The 26393-nt window shown below is 42.4% G+C and overlaps 1 protein-coding gene across 2 annotated transcripts in view; it reads left to right on the top strand.

The window, feature by feature from the left end:
- Positions 1 to 26393, top strand: part of TGFBR3 (transforming growth factor beta receptor 3) — a 199785-nt gene that overhangs the window by 59795 nt on the left and 113597 nt on the right. For both annotated transcript variants that reach the window (XM_069597758.1, XM_069597749.1), the window contains exon 3: positions 18852 to 19036. In XM_069597758.1, the coding sequence (XP_069453859.1) occupies positions 18852 to 19036 (185 nt within the window). The remainder of the gene's footprint in view (positions 1 to 18851; positions 19037 to 26393) is intronic.

Here is a 26393-nt window from a genome sequence, read left to right as displayed (position 1 = left end):
GGAGCCTGGTGGGCTGCAGTCCATGGGGTCGCTAAGAGTCGGACACAACTGAGCGACTTCACTTTCACTTTTCACTTTCATGCGTTGGAGAAGGACATGGCAACCCACTCCAGTGTTCTTACCTGGAGAATCCCAGGGATGGTGGAGCCAGGTGGGCTGCCAGGTGGCCAGGTGGGGTCGCACAGAGTCGGACACAACTGAAGTGACTTAGCAGCAGCAGTTCTTCAATAGGAATTCAGCTTTGAGTTGAACTTTGAGATAGGTTTTTTACTTTTCTTTTTAATTACCAAGAGACCAATCTGTTGTAGTTTGTTGATCTATTTTCTCCTCTTACTCTTGCTTTCTGCATGAGCTGCTGTTTATTCTGAAACACTGGGAATCCACATATAGAATTAGGGTTTGCCTGCCTCTGTCTTAACTAAGAATGGAGACAAGCTGACCTGATATCTCAGTTCGCAAGTTTAAGTGGACTCAGAGGGGTTCAAATCCAGTTCTTTGCTCTAAGTTCCAATTTCTAAAGCCCTCATTTCTTTCTTTCTTTTTTTTTTTTTTTTTGTTAATAGTTATTTATTTGGCTGTGTCAGGTCTTAGTTACAGCATGTAGGATCTTTTAGTTGTGGCAAATGAACTCAGTAGCAGCATGTGGGATCTAGTTTCCCTGACCAGGGATCAAACCTGGGTGCCCTGCATTGGGAGCACAGAGTCTTAGCCACCAGGAAAGGCCTCCCCAACCCGACCATTTCTTGATGTAATAAATATATGAGTTTCCACTGTGAAGGCTTCTACACTCTTCTGTCTTTGCTTAGCCTTCTGGTGCCAGGTGTTTGGGAGAAGTCTGACCACAGTCAGCTTCTTTGCTTGTCAGTTGATTTTATAACAGAGCTATTAAAGTCCAAACTCTTTGATAGGCAAATCTAAGTCATTATTTATTATATAGATGTCTCACTTTATAGAATTCTTACAGAATTGTAAGTTTATGGAATTCTTTGCTACCCATTATGTTCGTTCATTTTGGCAAGATTGGCAGTATTAGCCCCAGTTTACAGGGAAGGAAACTAAGTAAGATGGCCCAGGTCAAGAAGCTTGTTAGTTACAGATCTTAGAGTAGAACCCAAGTCCTCTAAATCCAAGTCCAACCTTCTGTTTTCTATGTTTCTATATCCATATTATATGTTGTGAGCTTCTTTTTTGAAAGGAAAACATAAGATAGTAAGGAGAAAGGAAATTCAATTCTATTGATTTTTCTTACGTTAGTCATCTCTTTGTTTTTGTATAAAGCTTCCTGACTTAATTAGAAAAAAAAAAAAAAAAACCTTTCATTTGTTTTGCTAACAGTTCTGGAGATTAGCTAGGACAAGTATTATCCTTACTTTAAAGGTGAGAACACCAGAAGCTCAAGGAAGTGATACATAGACCAGACAGGGTTGGGCTAAGACTAAAGTGAAGGAGAATTAAATGTGAGCCTTTTCTTTCTGTAACATACATGGAGCCTCTATTATGTGTCAGTTGCCATGTTAGATGTCATGGATTCAAAAATACCTGTTTTTAGGAGTTTGAGAGTAACAATGTACACACTGCTGCTGCTGCTGCTGCTAAGTCGCTTCAGTTGTGTCCAACTCTGCGACCCCAGAGACGGCAGCCCACCAGGCTCCCCTCTCCCTGGGATTCTCCAGGCAAGAACACTGGAGTGGGTTGCCATTTCCTTCTCCAGTGCATGAAAGTGAAAAGTGAAAGTGAAGTCGCTCAGTCGTGTCCAACTCTTAGTGACCCCACGGACTGCAGCCTACCAGGCTCCTCTATCCATGGGATTTTCCAGACAAGAGTACTGGAGTGGGGTGCCATTGCTTTCTCTGAATGTACACACTACTGTATATTAAATAGATAAACAGCAAGGACCTATTGTATAGCACAGGGAACTGAACTCAGTATTTTGTAATAACCTATATAGGAAAAGAATCTGAAAAAGAATGAATATTTATATAACTGAATCACTTTGAAGTACACCTAAAACTAACACAACACTGTAAATCAACCATACTTCAATTTTAAAAAGACTGAAAAAAAGAAAAAATACCTGTTTTAAAAATTGTCTCAGTATGTCAGAGATTCTCAGAGTTTGTGGAGTGGTACTGGTAGTTGATTTTGTTTAAGCAAATCATTTCTCTAGTATGGAGGAGGGTGTAAATTTGGAAGATGTTATGTTGTAGAACTGCAGCCAGATATAGAGTTACTTTTGTGAGTTTCTGTTTTATTTGCTGGTTTATTCATTCCTATGCATTAGGACAGAAAAATAAATATAGTTCTGTTTTGGCTCCCTGAAATAGTTTTTATATTTTCTGGAATTTCCTCACTTATTGTCTTTAATATTCCAAAGTTTTATTATGACTCATTTTGGCCACCCAATAATAGAAGGAGTTGGTGTTGGCCTGTTTGAAGAGGCTCATTAAGTAATTTGGGGGAAATATGTTTTGAAGGCTATAAATACTAATTTTGGTGTTGAGATTGGTGTCATGGGTGTCAGTTTTGTATGTTTGTGTATGTTTTGGATGGGAGAGGATAAAAAGTTATGCTAAAAGAGCTTAGTTTAATTTTTCACTTTGGCTCAAATATGTGGTTTTACCATAAACTACTGAAAGTTTCCTGTTCTTATTTGATGAAAAGGTCACTTCCATTCATTGTTTCCACGGAACTTCCTATACTTTTTAGAGAAAAAGGTTGAAATTGAGGATAAATTATGAGTTATCTCTAGGAGCAAAGAAACTCTATTTCATTTCAGAAAAAGCTTTAAAAAGTGAGCCTCCCTGAGTCTGAAACTGCAGTAGCCCTCAATATATGCCTTTCCTTATGTAAGCATGTCTTGAAAGGAATTCAGTCTGACCTGTAACTCAAACTAACATGGGAAGGTAGGGAACAGTCATGTCATGATGATTTTAGAAAGCTGCAGGATGATACCATGTACTGTAGAGAGGCGGTTTGAGTGGCTTTGTTGTGTGTTTTCTTTGTGAAATGGCACTGTCCAGCACATAGCCTGCCCTGCACTGTATTTATACCATGGATCGTTTGTACTGACTGGTAATAGGGACCACTGGTAGGAGTGTCTGATGTCCCTAATGGTGCCTGAAGGAATGGTGATGACATGTTCCACTGAGGAATGACAGTGACGCATGTGCAAATGATGCTAAAATTGTGATTAACTGGGGATGTGTAGGTTTTATAGGAAATGGCAACCCACTCCAGTGTTCTTGCCTGGAGAATCCCAGGGACAGGGGAGCCTGGTGGGCTGCCGTCTATGGGGTCACACAGAGTCAGACACGACTAAAGCGACTTAGCAGCAGCAGCAGCAGGTTTTATATCTCTTCATCGTGAAAACTGAACAGAAGAGAAGCTATCATGAGACCTTTATGTAATACACATGAGACCTAACCATATATTTGCTTTCTCTTCTTGAAAAGATAAAATTTGAAGCCCTAGAGCAATGGGAAAGTAGGGCTTTTAGCACAGTTTTTGTGAGAGCTAAATTCCCAATGGTTCACTCTTAGTGCGTAAGCTTTGCTTTTTATGATGCTTGCCATTCAAATTAGATCTGTGTGGTCGCTGTCTATAATACTGTTAATATTGTCATTCGTATTATTATTCAATGTCAGTTTTACAGCAGGCTTGTGTATCTGGAGCTCATGAAGAAAGCCAATATGTTTCGTGAGTTATCAGGAAAATAGCTGTCAAAAGCCATGGAAGTTACTCTGGAAGTGGGATGGCCTTCATCCAGAGCTTGCTGACTTAGAATAGAGTGTAAAAGATGGTAGTCATGGGCTTGAGGCAGAGACACAGGCTTTCAGCTACAGCTGAGAGAAACAGAAGTGTAAAAAGTATAAGCAGAATTATAAAACAGAGAAATATGGGACCATTTAGTGTAGAGATAAAAGCTAAAACACCATACCAAGTTTAATAAATTGTCATTAGTATTTGTACTGATGACCCTATGTCCTCAAGAAATAAAAAAAGAATTAATGATATTTAGGATGTATAAGGGAGAAGGCAATGGCACCCCACTCCAATACTCTTGCCTGGAAAATCCCATGGACAGAGGAGCCTGGTAGGCTGCAGTCCATGGGGTCGCGAAGAGTTGGACACGACTGAGAGACTTCACTTTCACTTTTCACTTTCATGCACTGGAGAAGGAAATGGCAACCCTCTCCAGTGTTCTTGCCTGGAGAATTCCAGGGACAGGGGACCTGGTAGGCTGCCGTCTATAGGGTCTCGGACACGACTGAAGCGACTTAGCAGTAGCAGGATGTATAAGATGGCCAGGAAGTAATTATGTATGCAGTATGTTTTAGGTAGATTTATCTTAGAAATGACTAAAGTTACTTTCTTTCTGGAAAGGACTAAAGCCCAGTTATTTGGAAGATTTGCTTATGTGGTCTATCTCATTGCTAGTCAGTGCTGAATAAATGAGGCATTGATGATGTGGTGGTGCGGTCGTTCTTTGGGCCAGATGAAATAGGTGGGAAGAAGGGAGGGGGAATGATATAAAATACTGAGAGAAGGAGTTAATTACTACTGTATATAATGGATTAGTGTAGTTTTGGTACACTTTTCTATGCAGATTTTGAAACAAAGCTGTTTTTGTCTTAGGAACTGGCATGCAAAGGATTTTATTTTCAGGTTGACCATTTGAAAGTATTAGAACTTGTCTCCACGTGAGAAAAGGTGAATTCCTTCTGGTAGACTAGTTTCCTTAGGTTCACTTGAGAGGGAGAGGGGAGCAAGTTGATCCAGAGTGGAAAAACACTGAAGAAAAGTTTTCCCCGAAATAACACACAGATTTCAGGAAAACAAAAATTGCTTTGATTGAATGTGACAAACTGAAAAAAAAAAGCTGAGCTTTGAAACGTCATATGACACATCCGTTTTGAAAGGTTGCTTTGTCAGATACAGCTGTGTGTTTTACAGCACTTTACTGTGTGTGAAGTTTTGTCATGAGCATGCTCAGTAGATGTTTTTCTGAACAGGTATCTCATTTATCCTAGTTTTAAAATTGGGGGAGGGTGTGGAGAGTTTATTAAACAACAGAACATTATTTTATATTTATCTTTAGGTTAAATGCACTATGGTTGAATCAAATCCCTCTCTTTTAGTCTTTTATTAAATTGATAACTCTGTTTAGATTTTATCTTCTCAGAAGTTGCTTATCACAGGAAAACACAAAACTTCTGATTTATTGCATGGCATGGCAGGGGCTTCCCTGGTGGCTCAGATGGTGAAGAATCTGTCCTCCAATGTGGGAGATCTGGGTTCAATCCCTGGATCAGGAAGATCCCCTGGAGAAGGAAATGGAAACCCACTCCAGTATTCTTGCCTGGAGTATCCCATAGACAGAGGAGGGCTACAGTCCATGGGGCTGCAAAGAGTCGAACACGACTGAGCAACTAACGCAGAAACACATAGTCTTAAAAACTGAGATTACAAAATTCCCTAAATACCTTTAGCAAACCAATGCCACTTGTTTTTTTGGCTTCATACCTACATTAATGTGAATTATTGATTTAAAAGTAAGAGAACCGAGCAAATTTCCAATTCCAGAAAAGGAGTTTTTGTGTGCATTAAGAATTCCCAGATTCCTGAATGAAATTCACTAAAGAGTGTATTTCCTCTATTTGTAATGAAGCTATATAAGAAAGGGTTTCCATTGTGGCTCAGCTGGTAAAGAATCCACCTGCAATGCAGGAGACCTGGGTTCGATCCCTGGGTTGGGAAGATCCCCTGTGGAGAAGGGAAAAGATACCTACTCCAGTATTCTGGCCTGGAGAATTCTATGGACTGTATAGTCCATGGGGTTGCAAAGAGTTGGACATGACTGAGTGAATTTCACTGCTTTCTATATAAGAAAAATTATGTACCTATGCTGTTTGTAAAGTAACTCTTGCAATCACTGATCTTTGCTTTATAAGCCTCTTAAATTCAGACTTAGGAAGAATATTTTCTTATCCAAAGAACTGATTTGTTTCCTTTTTTGAGATCTTGTAAACGTCCCATTTTCTTTTTTTTTTTTTAACCTTGACTGGTGGGAAGCTCAGAATTAGGTTTAGTGTGCAAATAAAGTTGTTTCTGAAGTTCTTCAATAAGGTTTTTTTTTTTTTTAATAGCCACTTTTAATTGATTGGCAGTTTAATTTTCCTGGACCTGTTTTTTTTTGGTTATATTTCCTTTATTTTTTTTTAATTACAATCCTCTCAGTTTCCTTTCTAGAAGTGGTTGAGTATATGAATAATAAAGGAATATTTTGCATGGCATTTTGGTTGGATCAGGAATTTTCTAGGAATAGAACTTATTAAAACTGGGGGATTCTGGGTCAGACCTATCTTGGTATCTTAATTTTGCATGTTTGGGACCAGAAGCATGGAAAAACTTGTCTGAAATTCAGAAAGAACTGGAGGCAAAGGTCTTATACCAACAACTGTGGGTGACAGTGAGGTGACTGAACTACATAGAACCACAGTTCCTTTAGCTCTATGATTCCTAATGCAAAAGGAGGCTGAGACAGGTTAAAAAGTACCTTTTTAGGACATATTCTATAGTTGGAGAGTTGGTAATAATAATTATAGTTAAATGATAATAAAGATGAGTTAATCCTAAGAACTGGTTGTTTGAAGAATTCATTACCCAAAAAGTGCTTGTGAACACTTGCCTCATGCTAAGCACTGTGCTAAGCACTTGGGTAGATAGAAGGTAAGCAAAAGAAACATGGTCCCTGCCATCTTGGTGTTTCCAGCTAAGTAGAAGACACCCAGACACAAGCTAGGATAAATGAAACAATAGGTTTATAACTAAAAGCTGTTACTAGCCATAAGGAAAAAAATGTAATAAGAGGCTTATGGAGTCTCTGAATTGAGTAAGGTGTGAAAATGTGCTTCCAGCCCAGGGTTGCTTAGCACAAATATCCACCTGTCTTTCGAAGGTCTGTCGTCCCTCCGTCTACAGTGAGAAGTCCTGTCAATGCCTTTGTTTGACTGAACCCTGGAAATTCCAGCTCCATCTATACTCCTGAGCCTTTTAGCTTCACTGTGAAAGGAGAAAGAGCACATTAGTTTTTATAGATTTCTTTGCAAACTATCAGCTGTTTCTTAACAGAAGCACCTGAGCAGCGACCTACCTTGTTTGAAGAGGAAGGACTATGATTTAGTATTGTAATTGGATTCGATGTATCATTGATGCTTAGTAATTTTGGCATTCCTGTTAAGCATTTCCTGCATTCCTTTAACTACCAATTATTGAGTGCCTCATCTATATATAAAATCCTTAAAGTCAATGTACTTTAGTTCATGGCCCAGTTTGTACACGTGTCTGTAATTAGTAATATTTTTTTCATGGCCAAACCAATAGTTGGCAGATTTTCCTTTTTTAATCTCTTGCCTCCTATTTATAATCAGGACTGATGGTTACAGCCTGTGATTCATCTCCTCAGCAGTTGTGGTTTCCCCCTTCCATCCTTTCTGACCATCCCCACCATCCCCCCACTTATAGCTTCTTGTCTTGCCACTAACCCAGACCTGTACCCCAGCCCTAACGAAGGGCTCAGCTGTCCCTGAGAAGCATGTTATAATTCTGTTGCAGCAGGTTATAATTCTGTTTGTGTGCACGTCTTTACCTCTATTTCTCCCATTTTTCCTTTCTCATCAGACACCAATTTGCTAGAGATTAAAAAAAAATTAGTTTAGCAATTATCTTAAGTGGAAATCAAAATCTGAGAGACACATTTGGTGATGTTATCCCTCAGGGTTAATGAGGAGTGGCTTTCCAGCCCTGCAAATTTCACTTTACTGTAAAATATTGCATTAGTAGGAATTAAATTATAATTTTTATTGGTTGCATGCCTAAATTGAATTTAATATTTTGATTCCAGATCAATTATTTTCCTTTTAATAAAGAAGTATACTTAAAAATTATTTTGTGTATCTCAAAAACACAGTAGGAGGAAACAGATTCTGTTTTCTTCCATCCTCCCAAATCTTCAATTTGTCTTGGTCCCTGTGCTGAACCATTTAGGCAATAACATTCCATAAATTCTAATCTCCTCATAAATGAATTCTGTAGACAATGTTCCCTTCATTCCCAGGTTCCTTTAGATCTTGTCAGAAAAACAGGAACAAGTGTACCGTCTTATCGATGGAAAATGAACAGTAAGAAAGTTGGCCAAGATGGTGCCTGATTATTCTCATTCTGGACTGTGGCAATTCCTGGAGGCAGAAACATGACCTGTTCTCACCTTTGGGAGTTGTACTTCCAGATTGTGCTCAGAGAACTGGAATTTTTACTCTAATACTGACTATAGTTTTATTTTAAATCTTCTTAGTGCAGTTCTCAGAAATAATTTTTGGGGAGTAATGGCTAGTGTAAGAACATCTTATCTTGGATATTTTATTAATATCATTCTAAAAGTTCATAAAAGATTTTTTTTTTCACTTGGAGAAAATGTTTTAATTCATTTATTTCTCCTCTCCCTAGAGGACTTTATGTTTCTAACAATAATTGAAATTTGTAAAGTATCTGCATGTATAGGGTCTCATTTGATCTATGAATTGAACCTGTCATAATGTAAAAGAAAGGGAGATTATGGGAAACTTAAAGACAAGGTCAAACAACTATAAGTGGGAGACCTGGATTTAGAATGCAGCTCTCAGATGTCCTGGTCCAGTGCTCCTCCTGGACTACCAGGTCTCTAACGCGAGGACTCTCTGCAGTGCCCAGTGGTGACTTCTGGGACATGCTTCTTCTGCTACCTTTTCTCTTCAGGTTATTAAACACACACACACACACACACACACACACACAATGAAACAACCCCCTAGAGCTGGGTAAATCCACTGATACTTCTAGGTTGTCTAGTGGTGTTTTGCCTAGATGGAAGAGTAGATGGCTTGGCACTTGCCAACACTTTGAGAATTTAGATTCTTAAAAAAGCTCTGCCCATTGTTTCCTTTTGAATATTTAAAAACACAACTTGAACACAGGAAGTTCTTCAACACGGATGCACCATGATTTCAACACAACAGTGTGCAACTAACTATGCACTGGCTTCTGGCCCAAGAAGTTGGCGGGTTGACTTCTTGGAAGACTGTTGGTTTGTCAAGAGAAAGGTTTGGATTTAGATATTCACTTGGAGAATGAATGAAACTATGATAAGATATGCCTGAGGAGTTGTTCTCTTAAAAAAAAGAAAACAAGTGCCTGTTTTTTCCTGAGAAATCCATAGTACAGGATTTAGAAAATTATATGCTCTTCTGCCTATCTTTTTTCTATCAAGGATAGGCTTCAGCTGTAAGCCAAGTTTTACTGTTGAAAAAACCCAGGTGGGGGCTGTGGTAGAAAGGTCCCTCTTTGAATTTTAATGGTGGTGCATTCCACAGCTCCATCCCCAAGGGGCTGTTGGTCCACTGAGTTGTAATTTGAGAAGGTATAAACACGAACATATGTTGTGTACACTGCACGAGCTTGGAGCCTTCCAGGTGTTTTTTCTTGGAGCTTTGTTTTTGCATCATATCCTGATGCTTGTCACGTACCCTCTCATAAAGTTCCATTCAAGCCAGACTGTGCCTTTGACCAAAATCACCTTGGGTGCCCTTTCTTACAGATTCTTGCATCCTGTGGGGGTAGAAGGGAGTTTTAGCTCAGGGGCAGAATAGATCCTGCAGTGCCCAGTCCCACAGTCTGTGGGAGTTTGTCCCTCTTCGCAGCTGACAGCATTGTGGAATTCCCTGTGGGACCATAACAGAAACCCTTATTAGCCAATGGTGTTGTTGGAATAAAATCTCCCCACAGCAGTGTCTTGGTCCCAGGCTATAATGTTACCCGCTGATTCCCTCTGCATCTTTACCACTTTTATTACAGCTGAACACACGCTCCTCATTAGTACTCTGGGTGATATGGGGAATCAGTGTGTTGGAAATTATGTGGAATAGGTACCAGATGTTTGTGTCAACTTGGTATGTATTGGTATTTAGAATGCTTAAGGATCACATTTATTAAATGTGAAAATTACTTACTGTCCCTTCCCCCAAATAATCACTCTCCCCCTCCCCAACCCCCAATATTTTACTCTGTGTTGGCATGAGGTGTGATATTAATTTCTTTGGGGACAGATTAAATTTAAAGTGTGTGCAGCAAATGGGTCTGTTCCCAAATGCTTTGTCTGCGTTTTGTCAAATCTGAGGGCTGGCTTGCAGCCAGTGGGGATGTGGGGGTTCTGTAACTGAGATTGGAATGCTGTGTTGTAGCTAAGGATATAATGAAAGGGTGAGTCCGTTTGCATTTTTTTCTTTAAGTGGAACTGGGAATTTAGACATTCATGTTATAGCCAGACCTAGGAACATTTCCCATGTGTGCAGATAAGCAGGCATTAGTGAGAAAGAGGAAGACATTTGGTAAAATGAGAAATGAGCTTGTGCTTTCTCATTAAATATATGGCCTTTTAAGTCAACCGAAAGGTTGCAAGTGTGATCCAAGCAATTCTTTTATTGTATTTTATTTTATCAGACATGAATTATGTTTATGTTTGGCCATGGCGTTGGCCTGTTCATCACATCCAGAGGTGCAGGACTGGAGGATGCAGGCAGTGGTTTGTCATGGGAAGAACTTGGATCTGGAGTCAGAGAGTACTGGGTTTGAATCCTACCCTGCTGCTTACTGGTGGTGTGTGACCTTTGGCAAGTCGCTTAACCTCTCTGAGTCCCAGTTTCTACTGGGGGTTTTAAGTAGGGGTTTTAGCAGAATCTTTCCAGTTGTGCTATGAGGATTAGAAACTATATGTATACAGCATGCAGCTCAGAGAAGGTGCATAATAAGTCTACACATGAAGAATTAAACCCTGGCTTATCGCAGGAGCTGGAGGCTGAGGGGTCTCACCATATGCTTCACAGCACTGCTCCAGGTGGTCCAGCTGCTGCACAGAGGGCCCTGCCTGCTGAAGGAGGCTGCTTGGTCTGGGCCACTTGGGGAGTTTCTTACCACAGGGTTTACTTGAATCTGTGTTGCTGTCAGGTCGGTAAATGTTTTTACTCAGTACAAGTAGCATTTTGTGGGTGAATAGGGGCTGTGTGTCTGTCCTGGTTGCCCAGGAGGGTACTGAGCAGGAAAAACAGAGTCTGGCTTAATTAGATTCTTTTGGGAATTATCCCCAAAGACTTCTGGACGGGCCATGTACTAGATGTTCGGAAGAAACAGAAATACCCAGATTGGGAGGCAACAGGCAGAAGCATCTCTGGGGGTGTGTTACTGTCAGGAAGCAGTTCACCGAAATCTGCACCCAGCTCTGTGGCTTACAGCAATATATGTACAGTGGGAATGATATCTGTTCTACCCACTTCATAGAATCTCTATAGAATGTCTTTTAACTGTAAAGTACAGTGCAAGGTTAACAGGATTGTTGTTTATGAACAGCACTTCTCTCCGCTGTGATCTGTGCCCTGTTGGTTCTCACTGCAGTAAGGTAGCTTTTGGTGAGCCGCTCAGCAGCCCCACTAGGGCTTGTGCTCACCTGCTCACTTGGGCTTTGGGGAAGAGATGGCTCAGGGAGGGAAGGGCTGTGGGTTTCCAGCAGTGGCCGCAAGAGAAACTGCCAGGCCTCTGAGGCGAGCCGACAGTAGCAGAGCTCACGGGTCACCACAAAAGTGAGCATGTGAGTCAGACAGGGTTTCGGAGCATGTTTCCCTGGTTCCTGAGCCTTTGTGACTGTGAGGTGCTGTGCTTGGGCGTCGTGGTGGTCATGTGAGAATCATGGCCCCCTTCCTACTCCAGGCTCGCGTGGTAGAGTCTGGGGAGGGGATTAGCGCTTCCCAGGTGGAAACTCTTCTAACTGGAGATGAGTCTGCCACCATGTGGGCAGCCTGGTGGGGAAGGATGGAAAACCAGTTGCTGGAGGCAGGCTGTGGCTGCAGGAGAGGGACAGGAAGGCCTGGAGGCTGACGCAGGAGGTGGCAGGATGAGGCTAGGGGTGTGCCTTGCTGATGGGAAGGGGGGATTGTTATGCCTCCTTGGAGAGAAGTGTCTTGCCAGAGCGTGTTGGGGAAGACAGAACAAAAACACGTTTGCGTTTCCTGCCTTCTGTGACATTTGAGAGTGGGGAAGCCCTGATGGGGACTTGATTCTTAGCAACCAAAAATGTCCTGCTCGATTTTTTTTTCCCCTTTAGCATAAGATTGAAGCTTTGCGGGGAAGAGATGGTTAGGGGGTTTGGGATGGACATGTCCATCTGCACTGCTGTATTTAAAATGGATAAGCAACAAGGACCTGCTGGGCAGCATGTGGAACTCTGCTCAATGTTATGTGGCAGCCTGGATGGTAAGGGAGTTGGGGGAGAATGGATACATGTATATGTGTGACTGAGTCCCTTCACTGTTTACCTGAAACTATCACAACATTGTTAATCAGCTATACCCCAATACAAAACAAAAATTAAAAAAAAAAAAAAAGACTGAAGCTGTGGCTCCTAGGTAAAGAGTCAAAGAAAGATTCTAAGATCGAGTCTCCTATTTGATGTGATCCTTTGTGCATGGATCACCTCATTGTTCTTTCCCTTTTCCTCTCCTGCCCCCTTCCTCATTAATATTTGAATACATACTATGTGATAGACATTGTGCTGGTATAAGGGATAAAGCGGAAACAGAATGATTGGATTCCACATTTTAGTGGTATCTGTAGTCCTAGAATGTATGCAGATGTTGAACAGATAATTGCACAAAAAAATGTTGCTTGCTTCTTGGAAGAAACGCTATGACTAACCTAGACAGCATGTTAAAAAGCAGAGACATTACTTTGCTGACAAAGGTCCATCTAGTCAAAGCTTTGTTTTTTCCAGTAGTCATGTATGGATGTGAGAGTTGGACTATAAAGAAAGCTGAGCGCCAAAGAATTGATGCTTTTGAACTGTGGTGTTGGAAAAGACTTGAGAGTCCCTTGGACTGCAAGGAGATCCAACCAGTCCATCCTAAAGGAAGTCAGTCCTGAATATTCATTGGAAGGACTGAGGCTGAAGCTGAAACTCCTTTGGCCACCTGATGTGAAGAACTGATTCATTTGAAAAGACCCTGATGCTGGGAAAGATTGAGGGTGGGAGGAGAAGGGGGTGACAGAGAGTGAGATGGTCGGATGGCATCACTGACTCGATGGACGTGAATTTGAGCAAGCTCTGGGATTTGATGATGGACAGGGAAGCCTGGGGTGCTGCAGTTCACAAAAAGTCGAACATGACTGAGCAACTGAACTGAACTGAACTGAACCACATGAAATGCAGTGAAGAGAAATAGTACCAAGAGAGTACCAAAGAATGTATATCTAACGTAAAAGAGCTAAGAGAAGCTTCCTTGAGAGATCTGAAGAATGAATAGGGGTTCATCACACCAAGGCAGGGGTAAGTGATAGGAATGGTGGGGAAAGTGTTGCTGAGAGAAACTTTGTACATGCAGGCTCTGGTGGGAAGAAGGTTGGTATTTTTGATGAAGTAAAATAAAGCCAGTATATTAATTAAGGTAGGTGAAGCTATAAATGGCAGAAAACTCAATGTCGGTTTGAATAGAGAAAAGCTACATGTATTTCATATTTTAAAAAAAGCAGTCCAGAGCTGAAGCAACAGCACCATGTTCATCAGTGACCCAGGCAACATCTGTCTTAATGCTTTGTTAGACTCACCGTGTTGCTACCGTCTTATGGCCCAGGATGGCTGTTTTAGCTCTGTCCGTCACAGTCTGTATTCCAGCTAGCAGGAAGGAGGAGAGGGCAGAAGAACACAGCTCCTTCCTTTTTTAAGATACTTCTGAGAAATTGTACATATCACCTCAGGCTATACCTAGCCAGAATTTCATCACGTGGCCATACATTAGCATTAGCTAACACTTCCAGTATAATGTTGAAAACGAGTGGTGAGAGGGGATGTTCTTGTCTTGTTGATCTTAGTGAGAAAGCTTTTAGTTTCTCATTAAGTACAATGCTAACTGTGAGATCTTCTGGTACAGGTTCTTTATCCAGTTAAGGAAGTTCCCATCTCTTCCTACTTTGCTGAGAGTCCTTATCGTGAGTGACTGTTAGATTTTGTAAAATGCTTTTTCTGCTTTTATTGACATGATCATGTGATTTTTCTCATTTTTCTTTTTTAGCTAGTTGGTGAGATGGATATATTAATTGATTTTCAAATGTTGCATACCTGGGATAAATCCCACTTGATTGTGATGTATAATCCCTTGTATCCATTGCTGGATTTGATTCGCTAGTATTTTGTTGAGAATTTTTGCACCTGTGTTCACGAGAGATACAGGTCTGTAGTTTTCTTTTCTTGCAAGGTCTTTGTCTGGCTTTGGTATTAGGGTAATAAGTTAGAAAGTATTCCCTCTGCTGCTGTCTTCTGAAAGAGATTATAGAGAACTGGTGTAATTTCTTAAATGTTTGGTAGAATTCACCAGTGAGCCCATGTGGGCCCAATGTATTTTAATGAAAACTTTCACTTTACAGAGATACTAACTTGGAAGGCAGGTGTGAATTTGAGGCCTTGAGTGACTGGGGCAGGCTTAGAAGAGTTACTTAAACATTCCTTTTCTTTAAAATGGTGATAATACCACTTGCTTATGGTGGTATTGGAATGATATACAGCACCTAGCACTGTCCAGCCTATAGTGAGCAATTACTGGGAGCTACTTATTTATTTACTTATTACTTACTTACTAACTAGACCAGACTGACATTGTGCGTTGAACTGTTGAAGACACCATTTCTTATATACCCTTGGAGGATGGGATAGATAGTTTCTGATTTTTCTTTACTTTTATCTTTCTCTTTCACAATCTCTGTCTCCCTCCATCCCTCTCTTCCTTCCTTAAGGAAGGAAGGATTAATATATCCATATTTTGGATTAATATATCCATATATATGGATTAATATATCCATATTAATCATTGTTGTTAGTTGCTAAGTCATGCCAACCCTTTGCAATTCCATGGACCGCAGCACGCCAGGCTTCCCTGTCCTTCAGTCTCCTGGAGTTTGCTCAAACTCATGTCCATTGAGTTGGTGATACCATCCAACCATCTCATCCTCTGTCATCCCCTTCTCTTGCACTCAATCTTTCCCAGCATTAGAGTCTTTTCCAATGAAAAATATATTAATCATATGTTGTAGCTATTTTTCCTTTTTAAACTTGGAGGAAAAAAATTCATTAAAGCACTTCAGTAACCAACACAACTTCAGTATGTCTGATGGTCAGGGATACTGTATACTGAGTGTATTTAAATGTTCACCCCAGTGGGTCTCTGTAAAGTGAAGCTATCCCGTCAGTTGGTCAGAGTGTGCCCTGTGCATTGCTTTCTCTCTTATTTGACATTGGATTAACTTGGATAACTCATGACTGGAGCTGCAGCCTATATAGTGGGGGTGTGCCTTGTTTTGGTCTCTGTTAGGACAGGGAACAGACACTCTTAAGGTGAAGCATACTCGTCTTCAATATAGAAAGTTAGTCGTTCAGTCGTGTCTGACTCTTTGCTGACCCCATGAACTGTAGCCCGCTAGGCTCCTCTGTCTATGGGATTCTCCAGGCAAGAATACTGGAGTGGGTAACTATTCCCTTCTCTAGGGGATCTTCCCAACCCAGGGTTCAAACCTGGGTCTCCTCCATTTCAGGCAGATTCTTTATCAGTTGAGCCACTGGGGAAGCCTGGTGCTGGGGGTTTTCCTCTTCTGATTCCCTTCCTCTCTGGGTAAGACCTTATCTTTTCATTTGTTGCCAGTGAGTTTTTTGTGGAGATGAGCAGTATGGTGACTGAAGGAAGATCTTAATGGGTGATGGTGGTGTGTAAGGAGGAGGGTGGTAAGGAGAAGGGTGGTGGTAAGGTAAGTCTGCGAATCAAGCAGACTGCAAGCCTTTTGCGGATGTGTTCTGGGTGGAATTGCAGCTCAGTCAGAGCTTTGCACATATATACAAAAATGGAACCGAGAAGTATTTTCATTTGTACTTTATTTGTGATAATGGCACGTCCACGGCAGGAGGCCGTGAAATCAGTTCAGGAGGGTAGCAAGTATGGGTAGCAATAGCTGCTGCCAGTCCCCAGGGTTAAGTAGCAGTAGGAGACTTTCTGGAGCTCTGGGGTGTGAAAGGCACCTGACATCTCAGGGCTGGTAATGGCTGGAGGAGGGGTGCAGGCATCCGCTCATACCCTTTGCCTTGCTCAGGGACTTCAGGGAGTCGCACGTCCAGTACCTCCTGACTGTGCTGCTATGACGTCTTCCTTCACCACCTCTCTTTCTCAGAAAACGGCTGGGCTCAGGAGAGCAATACAGAGGGTGGCAGTGATTATTTGAGAAGGTACACACTTCACTTCAGACCAGATAACTGTTATCAGCCTAGATAATTTCTGTGAGTTCTGAAATAGACTTGGCACACCAGGCAGGGTGTCTGCTTATAGTATAGCGGGAGGGATGAAGGATTGCCTGGTTTTGCATTTTAGACTGGGGCTGTCATCCTGGAGAGTATTTTTACTGTATGGAGTCAGGAAGACCTCATGAAGCGCATGTAGGTCTTTTATCTGGTTCCATTTGGAAGATGGTGATTTAGAATGCTATCTGTTCAAGTCCCAGTCTCCTCAACTCACTGGGGACAGCACCAATCTTACAGAAGTATGTGAGGTTTAAGTGTCACTGACTCCTCCTTATTTCTGGACGTCCCTCCCTAGCGATTCAGTTAATGCATGTCCCATCAGTGTAGCGGTCTCTTCCGCATGTTAGCTCCATACAGAAAGGTGCCCTAATCACTGATCAGGGAGGGGACAGCTTTTTTTCTTTAAGCTTAATGATTCATCTAAGAAATATTTTTTTGCATCTTATACATGTGAGGCACTGTGATGGGTGCTGAGGATAGAAGGATGATAATCCACAGCTGTCAGGGAGGTCCCACTGGACTGGCAAAGACAAGACTTATACACTGGTGGTTACAGCATAGAAAAGAAACAGCAGAAGTGGGCAGAAAAATTATGGGAGGACAGAGGAAGTGTCTGAGGATCTTCCTGTTTGGGATGTTTCTTATAGGGTTGGAGATAGCATGGAAGAGGAATTTGGGAAAAGGAAACAAGCTTGAATGAAGACTTGGAGTTGAGAAACATCATGTTTGGAGACCTTTAAGCCATTTGAGGTTCTTGGATGGGGGAGGGGTAAGGCTGGAGAAATAGGAAGGGGCTAGATCCAGAAAGGCCTTGCATGCCAGTTTAAGGAGTACAGGCTTTATTCATAGGCCAGCAATTCTCTAAGGGATGGGACATGCCTACAGGGATGAGAGGGGCAGGTCTTTGCATTTGGAATGACCATTTATTTGGTTGAGGACTGCCTGCCAATGCAGGAGACATAAGAGATGCAAGTTCAGTCACTGGGTCAGGAGGATCTCCTGGAGAAGGAAATGGCAACCCATTTTAGTACTCTTGCCTGGAAAATTCCATGGACAGAGGAGCCTGGTGGGCTACAGTCCATGTGGTCGCAGAGAATTGAACACAATTGATTGCACACACAGTGCGATGCAGTGAGGACCATGCTGGGTTAGGTGGACCATGCTAGGTTAGGTGAACCATGCTTGTGTGGAAGGTAGCTTGGAGAGCTTGAGACCAGAGGCTCCTTCTAGGAATATCCACAATTGTCTAGGGACAGAGACAGTGAACGCTACAGGAAGTAGAGGTAGGAAGGAGTGGATGGATTTCAGATTTAAGTTCTGATTGATTAGAGGAAGGGAGAATGAGGAAGCAGGAGTCACATATGATCAGACCTTTACTTTTTCTTTCAGAGGCTCTGCTCGTATCCCACTTCTCTTGGGAGAGTCTTTCTGACCTCTTCCAAACTTTGCTGTATAACTCTGGCCTCAACTGCCTCTGCTCATTCCTTCTTGGTTTTGTATGTTCTTAAGTTTGTTTTGCTTTCTTTAAGAAGAGGAAGCACTATTAAATACCTATTAAACACCTATTAAATATTGGACTGTACACAATTTATTTATCTCTGGTTTTCTTCTAAGAGGGGAAGGAAGAATTGAACACAGATGTCAGATGGGAGGTTTCCTCCATCCAGAAGAAAACATTTGTGACTTGTGTGTCTAAAAGGGAATTTAATCAAATACACATCAAAATCATCCAGAAGGAGTTTAACGTTGGGGTTTTAGAAGAGTAGACTAGTTTTTTTTTTTTTTTTGCCATTTAGTTCTAGAAACAACTTGGGCTTCCCAGGTGACTCAGATGGTAAAGAATCTGCCTACAATGCAGGAGAACCAGGTTCTATCCCTGGGTCAGGAAGACCCCCTGGAGAAGGAAATGGCAACTCCAGTATTCTTGTCTGGAGATCCCATGGACAGAGGAGCCTGGACGGCTACAGTTCATGGTGTTGCAGAAGAGTTGGACGTGACTAGCGACTAACAGCAAAGAAGGCAATGGCACCCCACTCCAGTACTCTTGCCTGGAAAATCCACGGACAGAGGAGCCTGGTAGGCTGCAGTCCATGGGGTCACTAAGAGTCGGACATGACTGAGCGACTTCACTTACACTTTTCACTTTCCTGCATTGGAGAAGGAAATGGCAACCCACTCAGTGTTCATGCCTGGAGAATCCCAGGGATGGGGGAGCCTGTTGAGCTGCCGTCTATGGGGTCACACAGAGTTGGACATGGCTGAAGCTACTTAGCAGCAGCAGCAACTAACAGTTTCACCTTTCACTTCTAGAAACAACTTACCTGGATAGGCACCTCTGGTGGGTTGGCTGTGGCTTATACATCCAGAACAGTTACTTTAATCGTGCCACAGTTAACTGCTGTCTCTGAAGGGCTCGTGTTTGTGATTCCCTCTGCAGGTCCAGAGCCCGGTGCCCGGTGTGAACTGTCGCCCGTCAATGCCTCCCATCCGGTCCAGGCCTTGATGGAGAGCTTCACTGCCTTGTCGGGATGTGCCAGTAGGGGCACAGTGGGGCTGCCTCAGGAGGTTCATGTCCTGAACCTCCGCGCTGCTGACCAGGGGCCCGGCCAGCCGCAGAGAGAGGTAGGTACAGTGCCAGCTTTCTACCCACTGCCCCTTGGAATTTGTAAAGACACTTCTTTGGATGCAGAGTTCCTTCGTCCATTCTGGGTTTAATGAGGATGCTTGTGTATGAACATAAGTGGGGAGGAGGACACAAAGTACATGAGAGAGAGAGAAGGATTTCAATTAATCCGGAAGGATTGCTCTCTGCACTGGGCAACTCTAGGACTTTTCTCTAGAGAGCTTTCTCAGCTTTTCATCTTTCCTGCCCATCCGCTGCCACCATATTGGAAAGAATGTTTTTGAGAATTTTACTTTTAAAACATGGTTGTGAAAACACAATGTTGCCACTTTTCTGTTATTATAGAATGTCTCTCATCTCCTGTGCTGTCTTTCTTTTCTTTGCTTTGTCTTGTGAGCCTACTTCTCCTGCAGGATGTGTCAAGGGAAATGGAATTATATTAATTCCATTGTATTAATATTCACATGAAAGCCCTGGGTGGGGGGTAGCTCCTTATGCTAGCCAGGTAGCTTCTCGAAGATGAAGATGGTCTTGGTGGTGGTAGTGATGACCCAAGCTCATAGCGACTCAGTGTTTCCTCTGTCCTCAGCACTGTTTGAACCACTCAAACGCTTATTCCAAGAAGTCCTATTACTGCCCTCAATTTATAGGTTATAGACAGGTGCAATGATAACTCACTTGCCCAAGGTCATTATCGTAAGAGCGAAATAGCCTCCTCTGTCTTATGGCTCCGAAATGACCCACATTGTGGATAATGGTCATGCTACTTCTTGGAAGATAACATGCAGTTGTCATTCTGTTAGTTTTTAAGCTTCTGTGTCAGAAATGTTATCATTAGGGTATTATTTCTCTGGGAAGAGAGAAACCACAATAAAGCCCGATCCCAGTGAAGTGTAGAAAAACCCATGCAGAGCAGAATTTATCTTTGAGCTTGTTTCTGATCAAGAAAGTTAATTTCCAGAACCATTTGTTTATGTGCCTCAACCACTCTTCATTCTGGGAAGGGCGGGGAGAGTAGGACTAGGGGAGGCGAGGTGTCCAGAAGGGAAAGCAAACTGATTTTAATCTTGCGAAAGTGTGTGGAGTTGGCTCATTTCAAAGACAAATCATCTAACCTTCCCAGCTACATTGGAAATTATTGTTAATACTCTTGGTTGCTTGCCATTGTTGCTGCGGCACATATTTCAGGTCAGATTTCTTTATCCCAGTAATGCGTCTTTAATTTTTAACTTATGGGGGAGAATTTGTGGTGGGAGGGGAAGAAGGGGAGGAGGAAGTACAGCTCATATGAGGTACTGCTGACTCCAGCAGTTTTTTAGCAGCAATAATTACTCATGTTATATATGCTGTCTCAGAAGAACCAAGAAAGAAAAAATAAGTCCGTGCTATTACAAAAGCAGCAACAGCAGAAATTCTGCATGTTAAATTGTGCAGTACTGTTGTTGGTTCTGAAAATAGATTCACATAAGACTATTGAAGCAAAAGAAAAATACCTCAAGGAATGATAGCAGAGCTCTCCCACACTTGTATTTACTGTGTTAGATAAAAATAGACATGGTTGTCCTGAAGATACGTAAAATGAGCTGGCATCAAGGGACATCATATGCTCAGTGAGGAAGTAAAGAAAGAGGGCCTGTGGGGATAGTCTCTAAAACTTGGTTAAAAAATGTTTACTGTATGTACTCTTTGGGATTAGTGATTTGAAGGTATTACTGAGACTAGGCAACTGAGGGAAATTGCATTCTTCCCTTCTTTGGGGGACTTTAAGGAATTAGGTGGTTGTATTCTATCTTGTTAGAAGACAAAATGTTGGGACATGTGATCTTTGGAAATTCTCTCTGGCTCTGAACTGCTTTCATAGCATAGACCTGGAGTATTTTATATCTACAGAGTGAGTGTCAAGGATAATCCAGAGCAGTGAGGCCCTGACAAAGGGACAATGAAGGAGAAGTTTGTTTATGGACGGTAAGATGGAGGAGGAAAAATAAGTGTCTCTTACCTTCTTCATGTGTGACTCTGGAAATTCATTACTGCAGCCATGCCAATCGCTTTGGAAGATCATTTAGACTATATGACCCAGCAATTCCATTCCTAAGAGTATATACTAGAGAAAAGAAAACATACATCCACATGAAAAGTTGTCCACGAATGTCATAGCAACATTATTCATAATAGCCAAAAAATGGGAACAATCTGCATGCCTGAATACCGGTCAAAAGTGTTAACAACCTGAATGCCTGTCAATGGATGAATGGATAAATGAAATGTGATATATATATATCCATATGATGGAATGTTATTCAGCAATAAAAACGAATGAAATACTGATACATGCCACAATGTGGATGAACCTTAAAAACATTATGCTAAGTGAAAGACACAAACGACATATACTGTCTGATTCCATACATATGAAATGTCCATGGTAGACTGAAGCGACTTAGCAGCAGCAGCAGCAGCAGATGGTTCCACAATTGTATATGAATATTACTAAATACCATTGATCAGTTCAGTTCAGTCACTCAGTCGTGTCCGACTCTTTGCGACCCCATGAATCGCAGCACGCCAGGCCTCCCTGTCCATCACCAACTCCCGGAGTTCACCCAGACTCACGATAAATGTCAATAAATGTGAACATACTAAAAGCCATGGAGTTGTACTTTAAATGGATGAATTTTATGGCATGTGGGTTTATTTCAGTAAAGCTCTTAAAAAAATAATGATTTAGCCTGTCAGTATTCTAACTACCTTAAATAAAAGTTATCTTAACTGTATCTAGTTTTTTTTAACACCAAGATTGCTTCCTCCTCCAACCTAAGCCCTTCCAACTCTTTCTGATGTTTTTAAAGATAACTTGATTTTTATACATATGCTATTTTATATTGGTCTGTGCTAAAAATAACAGCCAGTTGATTCTGGTGGTAATAATGGGAGGGAGGATCAGAGACAGCCTTTGTGCATGTTTCTACCAAATATTAAGGGCAAATATTTTTCAAGATGAAATGATAAATGTTGTTGCTTGTAAATTAGAAAAAGAATGTCCTACTGGCTCCAAGCCATTGTTACTTTGACTCCTATGACCGACGTAGTTGTTTTTCATGCTGTCCTCCTTAATGCAAGGGAATTACTAAATCAACCCCATCCCCACCCCCTCCTCCTGGCTTGTTATTGGCGGAGGATAAGCATTAAGATCTATTATAAATCATCCCTTCTGTAACATTTTACTAAATTCCTATCTCCCAGGCACCTTAAGTTTCCTCAACTGAGAGGCTTCTGCTTTTCCTCTGTGGAGGATATAACAGCCTACACCTGAAAGTAATAACCCCAGCAGGTTGACAAGATTTGGGGAAACAGTTATACTAAAATTCAGTACAGTTCAGTTCAGTTCAGTCGCTCAGTTGAGTCCAACTCTTTGTGACCCCATGAATCACAGCACACCAGGCCTCCCTGTCCATCACCAACTCCCGGAGTTCACTCAGATTCATGTCCATCGAGTCAGTGATGCCACCCAGCCATCTCATCCTCTGTCGTCCCCTTCTCCTCCTGCCCCCAATCCCTCCCAGCATCAGAGTCTTTTCCAATGAGTCAACTCTTCGCATGAGGTGGCCAAAGTACTGGAGTTTCAGCTTTAGCATCATTCCTTCCAAAGAAATCCCAGGGTTGATCTCCTTCAGAATGGACTGGTTGGATCTCCTTGCAGTCCAAGGGACTCTCAAGAGTCTTCTCCAACACCACAGTTCAAAAGCATCAATTCTTCAGCTGTCTGCCTTCTTCACAGTCCAAGTCTCACATCCATACATGACCACAGGAAAAACCATAGCCTTGACTAGATGGACCTTAGTCAGCAAAGTAATGTCTCTGCTTTTGAATATACTATCTAGGTTGGTCAAAACTTTTCTTCCAAGGAGTAAGCGTCTTTTAATTTCACGGCTGCAATCACCATCTGCAGTGATTTTGGAGCCCCCCAAAATAAAGTCTGCCACTGTTTCCACTGTTTCCCCATCTATTTCCCATGAAGTGATGGGACCGGATGCCATGATCTTCATTTTCTGAATGTTGAGCTTTAAGCCAACTTTTTCACTCTCCTCTTTCACTTTCATCAAGAGGCTTTTTAGCTCCTCTTCACTTTCTGCCATAAGGGTGGTGTCATCTGCATATCTGAGGTTATTGATATTTCTCCCAGCAATCTTAATTCCAGCTTGTGTTTCTTCCAGTCAAGCGTTTCTCATGATGTACTCTGCATATAAGTTAAATACTAAAGTTAGGGAAACAATTTTATAGGCCAGCAGAGAATTTCTATCAGAAGCATGCTTGCTACAATGATTAATACAAAGCTGTCTGTGGCGAAGCATGGTTTTGCTATTGACTTCCCTGCTGGATTCTCATCAGGACAACACAGACCTGTAGTTGTATTTTCCATCTGAGACCACACCTCTCATTTGTAATCATCTACTTTGGAAATAGCAGTCCTGGAAGTGAACAGTAAATTGGAAAAAGACTCTTTGGTGACAGAGGCAGGCAGAAGGTAAACAGGCCTGAGAGATCAGTTTTGTCTTTTAGAATAAGTGGGATGTATCATAAGTTTTGGGCTTCCTTGGTGGCTCAGTGGTGAAGAATCTGCCTGCCAGTGTAGGAGACATGGGTTGGATCCCTGGGTCAGGAAGATTTGCTGGAGGAGGAGATGGCAACCCCCTCTAGTATTCTTGCCTGGGAAATCCCATGGACAGAGGAGCGTGGTAAGCTGCTGTCCACGGGGTTGCAAAAGAGTTGGACATGACTTAGTAACTAAACAACAACAAATCATAGGTTTCATCCTCCCTGTGCCCTTTAAGTTCAAAGTAAAATCTGCCCCCTGCACGCCCACCGCCCCCCAGCCCCCCGCCCGCCCACTCTTTCCTGATGACCCCATGTGCCTGCCCCTGAGTTTGGTCCCTCTGGGTGTTTCCTGATTCCCAAGAAGGTTTGTAGCACTACTAAGAGGCTGCTTGTTGACAGTGATATACTTTCATTAGTTGCTGGAATGGCAACAATTTTGCTCCCCATCATCTAATTTTTACTGTGACCTGTTTTTTTGTGTGTGGTAGTGCTTCTTTTCTATTTCCCACTTGTCTAACTGCTTGCTTATTAGGAAAAGCTCTTAGTTAGCAGTGTATATGTGTATAACAGATTCTGGGAGTAATTATGGGTGTTTAAATTTATGTATGTGTTTTGACATCAAAAAAGCAACTGTTAATGGGCATGCCATGCCAGTGAGATGGCTGTAGGGTGGAGTGAGGATCGGGGAGGATCCATTGTCATGGGAAAGGGGCCAAGTTTAATAAATTTATCCTCACCCGTCAGAGGGCTTCCCTGGTGGCTCAGACAGTAAAGAATCTACCTGCAATGCAGTAGACTGGGTTTGATCCTTGGGTTGGAAAGTTCCCCTGAAAGAGGGCATGGCAACCCACTCCACTATTTTTGCCTGAAGAATCCCATGGACAGAGGAGCCTGGCGGGCTACAGTCCATGGGGTTGCAAAGAGTCAGACACTGAGTCAGACTGAGCAACTAAGCACACACACACCTGTCAGAAAGCTCAGAACCCTCCATTCTTTTATGGATTATTCTCTGTTTCATTCCAAAAGGGATTTGAGATGGGCTTACAACAGACATACCAACAGTGTAAGCAGAAATACAAAATGAGGACAAAGAAGTGTAGTTTGTTAGAAAGATATAGTTTGATAGCCATGAGGGTTAATGTGATTGGCGTGATCGAGTTTGAAATTTGGCTCCAGGTTTCTAGGCAGGCAGGGCCAAATGGGATGTGTAGTTAATCACACATGTGGCTCCAAGTCATTTTTATTTTGCACCTTCTCTAAGGACTGTGGCATATAGTTGTTCCTTTCCTGTTTTTTTTGAGGGCAGGAAAGGACCACGGTTGGGAGAAAGAGAAGGAAGTGAACCCATCTAAAATGCGAACTGTTCTGCTTGCCTCTTCACAGCTCCCTTGTGTGTGTCTATGCTTAGTCGCATTCGATTCTTTGTGACCCTGTGGACTGTAGCCCGCCAGCCTTCTCTGTCTGTGGCATTTTCCAGGCAAGAATACTGGAGTGGATTGCCATTTCTTTCTCTGGGGGATTCTTCCCGACCCAGGGATTGAACCCGAGTCTCTTGCATCTCCTGCACTGGCAGGTGATTTCTTTACCAATGTGCCACCTGGGAAGCCCTTCTAATTCATTACCCTTAGCTCCCTGAGGCCCCAGATAACAGTAACAGCTATGATCGTGGTGATGGTGAAGCGACTGCTGTGGGCCAGCCACTTGCCCGGCACCTGTGTTGTCTCTGCCCGTTCTCACTGTCGGCCCGAAGGGAGGTTACACAGCAGACCCTGGATATGCAGCCCCACTCTGTTGGATTCTACTGTCCAGGCTTTCCCCGCAGTCCACTTCCCTTTCATCTTTATCTCTGACCTAGCTCTGGCTATGAAACCGGCCATCCTGTCGCACTTAAACCTGTTCCGTGAGCCAGCAGATCTCCCGCTGAAAGTTTGCGTTTCCTGCATAGGCTTCTGATAGCTCTTTCTGATATTCAGAGCTCCTTTTCTTCCCCTTCCTTGTGTCTTTGGGGCAGTTCTGAGGGTGGTTTTGTGTGTAGCATTGTCTCCCTTTTCCTTTCTGGCTTAAAAGATTATCACGTCAAGTGTCAGTAATTAGAACATGCGGGACTGAGTTTAGGAGCCCTTGCACTCTATGTGGCCGTTAATCCTGCACTAAATGCCAACCGCCCATCTGTTTTTCACAGTTGATCATTTTCCTCCCCCCAGACAAAGCTTTTAACTGCCTCCCCACAGTAACTCACCTGTCTTCTGCTAGTAATCCATGACTTGTAACCAAACTTGCTGGAATTGTGTGGATAGAAAACAAAACATTCAGGCACTCTTTCTGCTCTGAGTGAAGTACAGGAGCTTCAGTGTGTGGACTTTGCCATCTAATGTGACATCTCTTTTGCTTCCTTTGAGGAATCTGGCAGTTTAGGAATTAAATTTGAGAGCCCTGCAGCAGCCTACTTACCAGTCTATCTGTCTGTCATCTTTCCCCTATTTCTGCAATATTAGGTGGACAGCTTCTTTCTTTTTGGCCCCCACCTCCAGTTATTAAAATATGGACAGAACAGCGCAGGGGTTGGGGGAGTGGGTGGGTTTCTTACCTTTACATGTCACCACTGGAAGAACTGATAGAAAATTTCAGGACTGTGTTTTGGAGAGTACACGTATGGGAGCAGAAATATCAAATGAACACTAGCACACTAGGTACGCTGTTACTCTTATGCGGGGCATTTTCCTCTCTGAATGACTTCCCAATGCTGCTCCTGTGTATATG

The sequence above is a fragment of the Ovis canadensis genome, chromosome 1, assembly GCF_042477335.2.
Source record: "Ovis canadensis isolate MfBH-ARS-UI-01 breed Bighorn chromosome 1, ARS-UI_OviCan_v2, whole genome shotgun sequence".
Classification (NCBI taxonomy): domain Eukaryota; kingdom Metazoa; phylum Chordata; class Mammalia; order Artiodactyla; family Bovidae; genus Ovis; species Ovis canadensis.
Note: the sequence above shows the minus strand (reverse complement) of the source record. Positions and strands in the feature narration are given on the sequence as shown.